Source organism: Taudactylus pleione, unplaced genomic scaffold, assembly GCF_031769625.1.
Source record: "Taudactylus pleione unplaced genomic scaffold, aTauple2 ptg000886l, whole genome shotgun sequence".
NCBI classification, from domain to species: domain Eukaryota; kingdom Metazoa; phylum Chordata; class Amphibia; order Anura; family Myobatrachidae; genus Taudactylus; species Taudactylus pleione.
In genome coordinates this window covers 1,365,709-1,379,917 of record NW_028285287.1, presented here as the reverse complement: position 1 = coordinate 1,379,917, position 14,209 = coordinate 1,365,709, and the positions used below count along the sequence as shown (strand labels likewise).

Sequence of the window (14,209 nt, the reverse complement as noted above, 5' to 3'; positions counted from 1 at the left end):
CTAACCACCTCAAACTCTATCTCTCAAAATCAGAGCTGACAATATTCCCACCAGAAGTTACCTTCCTATATCTGTTGACAACATGACAAAGCCTAAACCAACCCTAGACTCAGAATGGTCCTTTTCTCCCTACCATCTGTTTCCAAATCCGGTTACATTAATCTTAAGGAATATTTCAAGAATATGCACACATCTCACACAAGACAATACAGAAGCTTTCATTTGTGCACTCATCTCCCTCATTGATTATTGCAATAGCCTCCAAATATCTGTATATAATAAACACACATGCATGCAATAAATTAATTTGAAAGCCTGGCTACTAGCAAGCAGGTGGGTATGCTAAAGAAAATACACATCTAAAAATTTAGCTCGGAGGTCGCCATAAACACAGAGTACTAACTAATCGTAGTGGTAAAATCTTAGTAATACATATTGTTTGAATTGATACAGAAAGGTAATTATATTTAAATTATTTACAAAAAAAACACATGCTATAGCCAGCTGTGGCGCACACAGATGCTTGGGGAAAACCCAGTTCCCTGGGATAAGCAGAATGTAAGCTGCAAGAGCAGCACAAAAATACAGTACATATAATTTAATTACATTAATTTTCTCTGCACACAGACAGGACCATGTAGTGTTGAACATGCTTCTCTGGCACGTTAAATATACAGCCTTCATTTAGAGAAGTCCACGTGACAGCCTGTGCACCCACTTCATATCTCCCGACATGATTATAAGTAAACTAGCATAATGTAATGAAAATGTTAGGAGGTTCAGCTATTGAGAACTCCAACCTGAACCACTGCATTGACAATCTGCTGTTCAGTGCAACTCTGCACCTTTGTAAAAAAAAAAAAAAAATTCATGCAGATAAATAAAATGGTTTGAATTTACAATTACACTGTTCTTTAGGAACATAAAAACAAAGGAGTGAGCAGATCCAAATATTACTATGTCCTTACTACATAAATGTAAAAGTGTTTAGCCAACTAGTACATAAGAAATAAGGGTTTTTTATTAGAGCAAAGTAACACTAGTGTCCGCACACTACAGTTTTGCTTTGTCGCCATCTTGACTGAACCTATATAGAACATCTGATTACTCATGACTAACGGTTATACAGACAGGATGTGTGGAGTATACTTGTCTTTCTGTCACTATTTATTTAACAGGTTGACAAGTAGTCGGGTCCCCAGGTTACAGGACAGACAGTGCCAGGTGAATGGTACCTTGTAGTTGCAGATGACTAGTAGTGGGGGAACTGCTACCAGTTTAGCCCTTCTCAGTTGTTTTTTCTTAATACAACAATAATCTACATTTACAAGCTACAATCCATGAATATTTGGTAACTCACCTTTTTGCTCTTTCAGCACTGACCATACCAGGAGTGTCCAACAGAATCTAGACATAGGAAAACATCAATGGAGTTTGTTGAACAAGCACATTTATTATTTAAATGTGAAAACAAGTTAAAATAGAAGAAAATAACATTATTTTACTGAATTCTATTATACTACAGTCCTATGAACACACAAAGGGCGGTATCCAATTAGCCCCGCATTCCGGGCTGATGCCAGCACTTATTGGGGCTTTTTATTTGGGACACCGAAAAAAAATTACCTCCAAAACGCGCAGTGTTTTCGCCTTTGCCATGGAAAAATCACATAGGATCCGTGATAAGTTCACGGACCTCTGTTTGTGCGGCCGAACAAATAGGATACCGAGATAAGAAAAAAAAAAAAGGGTTAAAAACAGGGGGGCGAAATCCGTTTTTCGCCTCCGAAAATATATCGGGGCTAATTGGATACCTCCCAAATTATCCTTGTTCATTTATCACTTCCGCCACCAAGAAATACTGCAGAACAAAATTCAAATCCTGTACATACCAACAAATATCTTTAGCTGCCAGGTTAATACGTTCCACAGTTAATAAGATCATGTACGGTATGCCATCCAAACATTTACGGGTCAGGTTCTTTGGTTATTAGATCTAGGCCATAGTTTAAATTTATCTGTCCACTCTTATACAAAGAGCAGATTCGTTTTTTCTATTTTCATTGTCTGAATCGGTACCACTGGCAAATGCTTACCAACTGTGTGTCTCCTTCCGTGAGAACCCCCTGTGTTTTGCAGCGTGTGGTGTGCACCTTACTGGACACTGGAAACACCTGTATACACAGACACTTGTGAATATATTATATATATATATATTTTTATTTTTTTTTCCCCCCACAGGAAGAAAAGCAAAATTTTTTAATTTTCAAATTAACAATTACAAAAAAACGAACTTGCAACCAGTATAGTGTTTGGCAAAGAATATTATAATACAAGCCCATATGTAAATAGCTTTTGTCATAGCCCGTAATGGTATAGTTTGCAGGAAACATGGCTGAATAGGACATGACAAGATCTACATCCGTTTGAGATCTCCAGTTACAGTCTCACAAAATATATGGTGATATGTATCCATAGCAGATGCGAATTCTCAATTACTTACAATAAAATAGACCACACACAGCAAACATCTGTGAACACTACACCAGAAAGTGATTAAATGCGCTTTTATTTGTAACTACTGTATACAAAGGGAAGCATTGCTATAAAAGTTGCTGGAACATTAATGATTTAAGACCGACAGTCTTTAAAAGGACCGCTACATAAAAGAGTAATAAATTACTTTAACAAATAATTCCTATACCCTAACCAACTTGAGATGGTCAGCATGGCATTTACAATTGCTCTGATGATGAACCCAAGATATTGTTTTCAGCCAGTTTCTACATCACAGCTTTATATAAAATAGTTTATGTTATTCAAGGCTTCTGTATGTTTTAGATTGACATTAGTAAGTATCATTATTAGATCTTTTACATAAAATTTCTTATTATTTCAGGCTTAGGTGCCATTGACAATCAACAGACTTGTAAACGGTTAAATTTTTTGACCTAAGGAACGTCTAACATTATGAAAGGATACAGTACCTTTCTGCCAATAAGCTGGTTTGACAGAGTTGACTTTCCCACGTTTGGAGCACCTATAATGGCAATTCTTAGGATTTTGGGGCTCTCTGGCAGGTCCGGAATCTGTTTTAATAAACTGTCCCGTTCATCTGCCGAGATAAAAAGGACATTTTGTTTTACGTACAAAGACGGGCTGAAAGTGCATGAATGGCCAACTGGCTTGTTCAACGTGTACAATAATACCTCTTTCACACAGAAAAACGAAATTACTGGGTAACGCAATTTTACCCGGAAATTTATTGATCAACACAAGTACTTTTTCTGTGTCAAAAGGTCGAAATTCCAGGGACTTCGACCCTGGTTTTTACCAGGGGCAGAGACTCAGCAATTACGACCTGGGTTGACCCATTCACACAGAAGAAATACCAGTGTTCATCAGCAAATTACCGGGTAGAAATGCTGGAACGGGTAATTTGCTTTTCTGTGTGAAGGGGGGGGGGGGGGGGGGGGGGTGTCAGGCTAGGACCGGCAACACGACCCGGCACTCAAATGCTGAGTAAAAGCTGGGTTTTAGGGACATTTCTGTCTGAAAGGGGTATAAATGACTAAAACAGCAACATTTCAGCCTTTGATGGATTAGAGATCAGATAATACATACTTTAAGTCACTACTCATTGTATACATACAGAATAGTTCTGTGTTTGGCAGTACAGCATTTTTCTTTCGGGTCCCCCAAAGTGGGGAAGAGCCCTGAGCTGACGACAGTGTAAATGACGCTTGGTGGCTGGGTAGATGTTACATAGACCAAGCACACTAACAGGTCTGGACTTAATACTAGCGTGGCATATGGATTCCTAACCGAATAGAAATGCAGGAAGGTTACAGCAAACAAGCTTAAAGTTGGACACGTCATATTCAATCCAACTGCCTAACATCACACAGTATACCAAACGACCAAATAAGCAATCAGATAGGGATCAATAGTTTTTCCCAGCCAGCCCACACAATGGCCCTTCTTTAGGGTTCTATGCAAGCGTAATGTTTGCAAAGTAACTAAATACACTAATAAACCCATATAAAAGAAATACTGAAGGATCCCTTATTTGCACTACATGAGCAGAAGGATTGATTAAGGTAGGGCTGATTAAACGTGGACACACACAGGGCCGGTGCTAGGGTGTTCGGCGCCCCCCTGCAAACTATAAATTTGCGCCCTCTCCCCCAGCTTTTATAAAGGGATAGCGCTCGCCTTCAGAGCACACCACAAAAATGGCGTGTGGTCTCACAAGGAAGGGGCGTGGCTACACAATAGTACCGCCCAATTCAAATTACTCCACACAGTAGCAGAATCTTATTCACATTACACCGTACATAGCACCACTGATTCACCTTACACCACATAGCAGTATCCCTTATGTTACGACACACAGTAGTACCCCTTATACACAATGCCCACAGTAGTAGTGCCCCTTACACATGACGACACACAGTACTAATGCCCATTACACATAATGACACACAGTAATAATGCCCTTTACACATAATGGCACACAGACACACTATTCTTACCTGAAACACCGCACCTGTGCCCGCTGCTGTCCGACAGCTCCTCTCGCTCGGCGCTATGGGAGAGATGTCATGAGGTCTCTACCGACACACACTGTGGAAGCCAGAAGGTGGAGCTCAGGAGTGAGATCCAGCCTCTGGCTGCAGGGATGGAGCCATCGAGCGCCCGCTGTTAAACTCTCAGCGGGCACCCGACATACAGAGAAGACAGCAGTGGCGCCTCTCCAGCCTGGCACCTTCCTGATGGCGAAAGACACCTCCCACATGGGTCACCCTCTCTGCCATCTCCCAGGCTGTTATTTAAATCATTTCAAATATTCTTAACAGCAAGTAACCGTATAGGATATCAGGAAAAGCTGTATATTACTGAGAGTCATATACCTAAAAATATGACACTATAAACAAAACAGTTAATTCATTCAGACAGCAGTACATGAGTCAATGCCCCTTATTTACCATTAGGGATGCTAGGATAAGGCACTAAGGGGGGGCAGGGTTAGGCACCATGGGGGAAAGGCTAGGTTTAGGCACTTACTGGGAGGGTTACTGTGCGGGGGGTTAGCATTGGGGTAATAAACAGGAGGGTTAGTGGTAAATAGGACAGGGGAACATTACTCACCGTTCCCCTGTCGGGATTTGAACCATCGGGATGCCACTGTCAGTATACTGAAAGCCGGCATCCCGTCCATTGGTATTTCATACACATTCCCTAAACGCAGCAATTGCACAAGCTCATACCTCAGGAATTTCTAACAGCCACGCACGCTGTGGGTACTCAAGCTGCATATGGCATTGCAGTGGCTAATTTGTGCACACCCCTGTAACGGCGTGGATGCCGGGACTCTGTGTGAGGGGCTGGGTCTTGGCTAAGGACAAGGGGTGAGCATATTCAATAGAATAGAGTAGTGACAGACAGGAGGGGGCAGAGACTCGTGGTGAGGGGACAGAGCAGTCAGGGACAGTAACAGGAGGAGATTCCATAGAACAGAAGAGGGACCAGCTGTGATAGGTAGATTGTAGGAGGGGGTGGAGACTCAGGCTCTCTGGCAGGGAGAGAGGGATCCCTGGGGCATACACACTGAGGCGGAGCAGGCAGCCGATCAGAGAGGAGGACTAGGGAAGTAAGCAGTACAGTCACCTCACCTGGCACTCTGCAATCAGCAGGGGGAGGGACTGTGAGTAGCCTCTCATGCTCAGCTGCGCTTCTCTGTAGCAGGCTGCTGCTGCCTCTCATACAGTGTGATGGGGCAGCAGCAGCCGGCACAGTAGCAGTAACAACTGGCACAGCAGCAGCTGCAGGGAGACCGCCTCTCCAGCCTGGCGCCTCCCTGCAGTGCAGGATCTGCTGAGTGGGTTGCGCCGGACACACTTTAAATAATGTCAACAATATAACACAGAACACTCACCTTTATTAAAGGAGACTGCTGGGACCTCCTGGGCAAGACAGTCATTTGCAGGCAAGTCCTGGCTCACGCCCAACAACTTCCCAATAGCAGAGTCCTTTCCATATAGACATGCTGCCAGCGTATTAGTCCTGTGAGGATCCGGCTTCCTTAGAAGTATGACGCTTGCTGTGGGAGAATGTGAAAGAGTGCAAATCACACCATGGACATATAAAAGTATATTACAATATAAAAGAAAATACAAAAGACAAATGTGACTAAAATAAATGGCATCTCTGAATTAAAAAAATATAACCTTTAGAAGAATGGTTATTTAGGACTATTTTAAAAATTAATACGTCTGATCTATTTGAAGAGAAGAGGATTTCTTGTGATGTACTGTATGGCAGCTTGAGACCATTTTGCCAGAAAAGGATCCAATATTACCGAGACCTTATTGTCGGAACTTATTTATATAGCACCAGCAGTTATGCAGCGCTGTACAGAATGTTTGTCAATAACATCAGTCCCTGTCCCATTGGAGCTTAGGGTCACATCCAATTAGCCGCAAAAAGCTGCAGTTGTACGAAAAATTAACACTTGTGCTAACTTATCGCCAAAAATGCTTATCGCGCTAGGTTATTAGCCGCGGCTTTCGCACATGCAAATTCTCAATAGTCAATAGTGACGAAAAGCTTTCACCATCTGAGAGTGGGTGAAAAGTTGTGCAAAACACTTATTTTTTTGCTAAAAATGTCAGGACTGGGTTCAGATCCCCTTGGACACCCTCCCTAATGACTAATTAGGCAAAAAAAAAAATGTAATTAACTTAATTCAGCCAATAATAACGTCATTTTTGGAGTGAAAATGTAAAAAGTGTTGGAAAATGGGTTTAAAGTAGTGGGGTAGGTATTTTGGGGGGCTGTATGGATGGAACGTGTTTTTGGTATTGGTGAGAGGTGTATTTTTAAAATGCACTTTTAGAACAAAAAAAACACCCATTTTAATGTACCCACAATATAACTACAGCATTTATTTTTCCCCAAATATATTGCTTTCTATCATTTTTTCACTGTTAGAGAAAAATACATATAACAACCATTTGACACAATTTATAAACCCCAAACACTTTAATTTTGGCCACTAATACACTTCTACACTATTAGCCTAAGTTTAAATTTTTTCAGGGTACAGGCAAATTACCCCATTTTCACCTGCACTTCACGCCGCTAACACCAAGGAAATGTTTTGGCCAAATGGCGCTTCACGTCTTTTGCAATAGGATTGACGATAGATGGGAAAAGTGACATTCAAGCAAACAGTGCGTAAAGTTTTGCATGCGAAAATTTTAAGTTTTCGTGTCTAATTCGATATGGCCCTAAATTCCCTAATATCCCCACTACAACACAAACTCCACACTTAAATTGCCTTAGTCGGTATCAAACTCATGACTCCAGCAATGCTAGCCACTACGCCACTGACAATAGTGCAGTACGGCTTCCAGAAAGACAGAGCCTGATTTATCAAATGTGTTTTTGCAGTAGATTTACCTAGGGAGAATCATTGTAGTGCCAAGAAAATATAATGGAAAATGTATTTTAATGGAAAAAATGTGACACTAATTACACCCACTAACAAAAAGTTGTGATTACAAGCTATAGTGGGAACCAGACATTTGGAGATGGGCACGCTAGATCATAAAGAATTAGTGACAAGGGGGGAGCCTCAAAACTGGTGATGTCACCCTAAATGTACACTGCTAAACAGCACTTATCCTTATTCTAAGCAATAAATGTATTAATTTGTACAGAAGTGTTTATTTAATATATTACCCGTTTTTAGATTAGTTACTGCACCGGTTATATAACTCGGTATATAACTCTAGGTGAGTGTGACTGGGTAAGTGCTGTTTATCAGTGTACATTTGGTTTAGAGTGGAATCCAGAATGTTTGGTTTCAATCTTGAGACTGCTTTAAAAATGGCTGGATCAGCTGATATTAAAAGGAGATTAGAGATGATCACTAAAAAGTATATTTAGTGGTGCCAAAATGTAAGCTTCCAATATTTGTAATTTCCCAAAGACATAAATCATCTCTAAGGGGGTTAATCAATTAGCCGCAGGGTTTACCCTATGACTAATCGGCGGACAAAATCCCTGCGGCGTGGAGAAAAGCTATTCAATTAAATAGCCTTTTTCCCCACGCGGAAAAATCGTGACTCATGTAAACACACCGATTCCGCATATATAGCGGAATCAATGGGTTATTTCCCCGCGCGCGAGCCCGATTTGGTGGTTTTTCCGCTGACTTTACCTCGTTGCTCTATGAGCTGCGAGGTTCAGTCCAACTGCGGGGAACTCGCACGCGGGGTAATCACCACTGAGTGAATACCCCCCTAAAATTGCAAATATATATATATATATATATATATTTTTTTTTTTCATGACACTGAATCAGAGGGTCATATGTAATTGTCCAAGAAGTTTTGCCCACAAAAATAACGCGGGTATGCGCACTCACAATACACACAGTATACAATTTTAAAAAATTGGTTGCAGGTTTGTTTTGTGGGCAAAATCCCACAGTGCAATAATACACTACAGTAGGGATTCCCAAACTCGGACCACAAGGTACTCTAACTGTAACCATGCTTGTGCACAGATGGTACAATCAAACTAAGATACTAATTTAGTCACCTGTGCTTAAGCATGGATAATATTAACAATTGGACTGTTAGAGCTATTTCACACTTGCCGGCTTTGACCGACCAAAAACAGGCAGAAGCCGTCCATTTTTTTCCAGACACTCAGTGCCTTTCACATGAAACGGCTTTGAGCAGTGTTTTTAATGTGTTTTTTTTCCCCTTCTACTGGGCATGCGCAGCGGCTGCAGTACAAGCCGGCTGGTGTGTGTGTGTGTAAGGAAAACAGGATTTTGGTACTTACCGATAAATCCCTTTCTCCGATTCCACAGGGGACACTGAAGCCTCAGTACAATGGGGTATAGGAGTGTGTTAACCGGGAGCTGGCACCTTTAAATAAAAAACTACTGGTAGCTAGCTCCTCCCCCTCTATAACCACCCAGGTCAGTCTAAAAACAACTGTGCCCGAGGGGAGCTGGAAAGTAAGGAGGAGACAGAAAAGCTACATTAATATCACATATACATGAAAACAAGAACAGGTCAGTCAGACCACATTAAACGCAAACTAGCGTCTGAACCTGTAAAAACAGTAACAATGCAGGCAGAACAGCGTAGGGTGGGTGCCCAGTGTCCCCTGTGGAATCGGAGAAAGGGATTTATCGGTAAGTACCAAAATCCTATTTTCTCCATCATCCACCAGGGGACACTGGAGCCTCAGTACAATGGGGGCGTCCCAGAGCTTACATCCCGGGTGGGAGAGCGCTGAGTGCCCTGCAAGACCGCACGGCCAAACTCTGAAGTGGAGGCCGCAAAAGTATCAAAACGATAGAATCGTAGGAAGGTATGCGTGCCTGACCAAGTGGCTGCTCTACAAAGCTGGTTTAAGGAAACCCCACGAGCAGCCGCCCATGAAGGACCTACCGAGCACGTAGAATGCGCCGTAATAGGACCGGGTGGTTGTTTGGAAGCCGCCACGTATGCTTGCCTGATAGTGAAGCGAATCCATCTAGAAATGGTCTGTTTGGAGGCCGGCCAACGTGGATGGGCCACATCAAACAGAATAAACAAAGCATCCGATTTACGGAGGGAGGCAGTCCTGTCAATGTAAATCCGGAGTGCTCTGACTACATCCAAGGATTTTGAATTGGAAGAGTCATCCTTAAACACCGGAACCACGATAGGCTGGTTTATATGAAAAGCTGCCACCACTTTGGGAAGAAAAGCCCTTTGAGTACGCAGCTCCGCCCTATCCTCATGGAAAATAAGATAAGGAGGGCGGCAGGATAGAGCACTGAGTTCTGACACACGCCTTGCCGAAGCGAGAGCCAACAACAGAATCACCTTCCAGGTTAAGTACTTTATCTCCACTCTCTCTAATGGCTCAAAAGTATCAGACTGGAGGAAGGACAACACCAAATCCAAATCCCATGGTGCTGTGAGAGGCACAAAGGGGGGTTGAATCCTCACAACTCCCTGGAGAAAAGTCTGTATATCCGGAAGCAAAGCCAATTTCCTCTGAAAGAAAATGGACAACGCGGATACCTGTACTTTTAATGAACCCAGACGAAGGCCTGCTGTGAGACCAGCCTGAAGAAAAAGGAGACGTGATACATTAAAGACTGAAGGAGGAGAATTACGTCTCTCACACCAAGCCACATATGTCTTCCATATGCGGTAGTAATGTTGATAAGTGACTTCTTTCCTAGCCCGAATCATTGTGGGAATGACACTAGACGGAATACCCTTCTTTCTGAGGACGGCCCTTTCAATAGCCAGGCCGTCAAACGCAGCTGCCTTAAGTCGCGATAAACAAATGGGCCCTGACGAAGGAATGTCATCCCGAAGCGGCAGTGGCCACGGCTCGTCTATTAACAGATTCTGTATCTGGGCCAATCTGGTGCTATCAGAAGCACCTTGATCCCTTCCCGCTTGATTCTTTGAAGCAGCAGCGGAATGAGCGGAAACGGAGGGAATAGGTAAATGTAATGAAACTTCCACGGAGCCGTCAGTGCGTCCACTGCAGCTGCCCGTGGATCCCTTGCTCTGGAGTAGTAAACTGGAAGTTGGTGGTTTAACCTTTATGCCATAAGGTCGGCTTGAGGACAGCCCCACCTCAGAGTTAGCTGCTGGAACACCTGAGGATTGAGTGACCATTCCCCTGGATGAACGTCCTGCCGACTGAGGTAGTCGGCCTCCCAGTTTTCTACTCCTGGGATGAAGATCGCAGAAATCGCTACTGAGAATTCCTCTGCCCAAAGCAGAATCCTGGTTACCTCCCTCATGGCGGCTCCGCTTTATATATGCCACTGCAGTGGCGTTGTCCGACTGGACTCTGATTGCCTGCCCCTCCAGCAGCGGATGCGCCAGCTTGAGAGCATAAAATACCGCTCTCAACTCTAGGATATTTATGGGCAATCTGGCTTCCTGCTGCGTCCAGTGCCCCTGAAAATGCTTTCCCAGAGTCACTGCTCCCCAGCCCCTCAGACTTGCGTCCGTGGTGAGGAGGGTCCAATCCCACACCGCAAACCTTTTCCCCGCCAGCAGGTGGGAAGGGTTCAGCCACCACATGAGATGTTCGAGTCTGAGGCGCCAGGAGAACTCTCTAATGGAGAAAAATGTGGGATCCTGACCACTGGGAGAGGAGATCCAGTTGAAAAGGACGGGCATGAAATCTTGCATACTGAATCGCCTCGAAGGCCGCCACCATCTGCCGGATACAGAGATGCACAGACACTCGGCGATGTTGTAAGACCAGGCGCACCATATGCTGAATGGAGGTAGCTTTGTCTTGAGGCAGGAAAACTCTTTGCTGCACTGTGTCCAGTATCATTCCCAGGAATAGTAAACGCTGTGTGGGGATCAGGGAGGACTTTTTGAAATTTAGTATCCAACCGTGTTGCAGGAGGATGCGCCGAGTTAAGCGAATGTCCCTTAACAGCCGAGCTTCCGAAGATTTATCAATAGATCGTCTAAGTATGGAACAATGACGACCCCCTGACCATGCAGTAGGGCCATCATTGCCGCCATAACTTTTGTGAAGACTCTTGGAGCTGACGAAAGTCCGAAAGGTAGGGCCTGGAATTGAAAATGCGACTCTAGGAACGCAAAATGAAGAAAGGCCTGATGGGGGGCCTGATGGGGATGTGGCGATAAGGGTCCTTTATGTCTAAGGACACCAGAAACTCGTTCCTGTTGAGACCCGCTATAACGAATTGGAGAGATTCCATCTTGAATTTGAAAGCTCAAAGATGAGGGTTTAAATCCTTGAGATTGAGTATGGGTCTCATGGAGCCGTCCGGCTTGGGCACCACAAACAGGCTGGAATAAAACCCTTGACCTCTCTGATGGGTCGGAACATTCACTATTACCTGAGACAATAACAGTTTTTGTATTGCCCCTTGAATTTCTCCTCGTTTTTCTGCAACCAGAGGTAAACCGGTTTTGAAAAAACGAGAAGGAGGATGGGCCCTGAAGTCCAATTTCAGGCCGTGAATAATGATGTTGCTGACCCAGGCGTCCTGGCAAGACTGGATCCAAATGTCCTTGAAACATAAAAGGCACGCCCCAACCCTGGGATCCCCCAAATGAGAAGGAAGGACGTCATGCGGCAGGCTTGGCAGCTGCCTTGTCCTGCTGAGTGTTGGAGGCGGCTGATGCTGAAGCTCTACCTCGACCTCTGGAGAAGGCCGGACCTCCTCAGGAACGCCCTCTAAATCTTCCAGAGGAACGAAAGAATCGAAAGGAGGGACCTGCCAAAGATCTTCTAGTAGGTGAAGGAGCTGCAGATGGTAGGTAAGTGGATTTCCCACCTGTAGCTTGTGAGATCCACTTATCTAATTCCGATCTGAAAAGTACCTCCCCAGTAAAGGGAAGGGCCTCTACCGCTCTCTTGGACTCTGCATCTGCCTGCCATTGATGCAGCCACAGAGCCCTTCTAGCAGATATAGCGAATGCTGAAGATCTGGCGGATAGATTACAAATGTCCTTAGACGCTTCTCCGAGGAAAGCAGCCGACTCTGCGATCTGTTCGGCTAACTGAATTAAGTCGTCAGTTTGCGTACCTGTCTTAATCCCCTCAGCCAGCTGCAGCGCCCAGGCTTCAATGGCCTTATTTACCCAACAACTAACTAGTGCTGGACGCATCAAAACCCCTGCAACTGTATACAAGGTTTTCAATGTGTGTTCCATCTTCCTAGCCGAGGTTTCCTTTAGGGAAACCGCGCCAGGCACCGGAAGTACCGTTTTCTTGGAAACACGGGCTACTGACGGGTCCACTGCTGGAGGAGTTTCACATAATCTCCTACTGTCAGGTGGGAAAGGGTAATAAGACAGATATTTCTTAGACATTTGAAATTTTTTGTCTGGGTGTTTCCATGCGGAAAAAAGAATCTCATCCAGCTCTTCTGATGCTGGAAAGGTAACAGACTGTTTAAATCTTTTACTGAAAATAGATGGTTTTTCAGTAACCTCTAAATCCTCTACATGCAACACCTGGCATACTGCTGAAATTAAAGCATCCACGTCCTGAGATGCAGGTTCGGGGTCTTTAGGAATGTAAGTTTCCTCTTCCTGAACCTCGCACTCTTCAGTGTCCTGCAACTCCGCATCTGACTCATCCCAGTGTAAGGGATTATGAATCAATCTCTTACTAAGGACTTGAGCAGGAGAAGAAGAAGCAGGTGGGGCCTGGGACATTGCTTTTGTAAGTCCCTCAACAGATCTGGCCAGAGAGCGAGCCCAATCTGGTTCAGCTGCTGTTTGTCTCAGCCTCTCCCTGTCCTTACGAGCTGATTCCAGCTCTGATGACAGATTTAATATAACTGCAGGCTGGACTTCAAGATTAGTATCTTGAGGTAAAGACACACATTTATCACACAGTAAGAAAGCATTAGATTGTCCCTGTGTGAATTTTTCACCACAAGTCTTGCATGAAAAAGACATTTGTGCAGTTTTAGACCCCTTGGTAGACATGTCTGTTACAGACACCACACCCACACACACAGAGAAAAGGACAGTATTGCAATAACAGATTTTTCAATCACACCACACAGACCTGAAAGGGGCACAGAGGGAGATAAACTATAATGCTTGCAGTGCTAACAGAATAGTGCTGATAAGAATAAAAAATGCAAGTGCTGATACACAGAGTACTAGCCTGACTCCTGCACAGCTCTCTCTCCACCCTGTAGTGCGTGTGCCTTGTGCTTAAAATGGCCATCAGCGTCCTTCTGGAAGCGCTGAGGCTGCTGGGAGGCAGGAGCAGAAGGGAAACTTAGGCTCCGCCCCCCCCCCCCGCTATGGCGCTCTCAGCGCTAGCGGAGCGCACTGTGAATGCCCGCCTAAATACATGTCCTGGCTCCTCTGCTAACCAGGGAGCCAGGGAACATTAACCTTAACCCTGCCTGTGCTGCCGGCGGAGGGCATAAGCTACTGGGTCCCGCGACGTGCACTGCATGTAGCACGTCTTTGGATACCCAGAGACTGAGGTCTCTGTAGCAGGAGACCTCAGCGCAAACCGCATGCAGCAGCAGTGAGGATCTCCCCGGCAGCTCCCTCGGCGCAGACAGGCAGGGGCAGTAGGCTGCCTGTCTGTCCTCATGCTGTAGAGTAAATTTCCGGAGCCCTAAGGAGGCTTACGTCCAGCTCCCAGGGCA

At 44.6% G+C, this 14,209-nt stretch overlaps 1 protein-coding gene across 1 annotated transcript in view; it reads right to left on the bottom strand.

Moving 5' to 3' along the window:
• Positions 1 to 14,209, bottom strand: part of ERAL1 (Era like 12S mitochondrial rRNA chaperone 1) — a 32,670-nt gene that overhangs the window by 13,510 nt on the left and 4,951 nt on the right. The window contains exons 2-5 of the mRNA XM_088459004.1: positions 5,939 to 6,103; positions 2,988 to 3,115; positions 2,097 to 2,174; positions 1,361 to 1,407 (exon numbers count right to left, since the gene is read on the bottom strand). Of these exons, the coding sequence (XP_088315130.1) occupies positions 1,361 to 1,407; positions 2,097 to 2,174; positions 2,988 to 3,115; positions 5,939 to 6,103 (418 nt within the window). The remainder of the gene's footprint in view (positions 1 to 1,360; positions 1,408 to 2,096; positions 2,175 to 2,987; positions 3,116 to 5,938; positions 6,104 to 14,209) is intronic.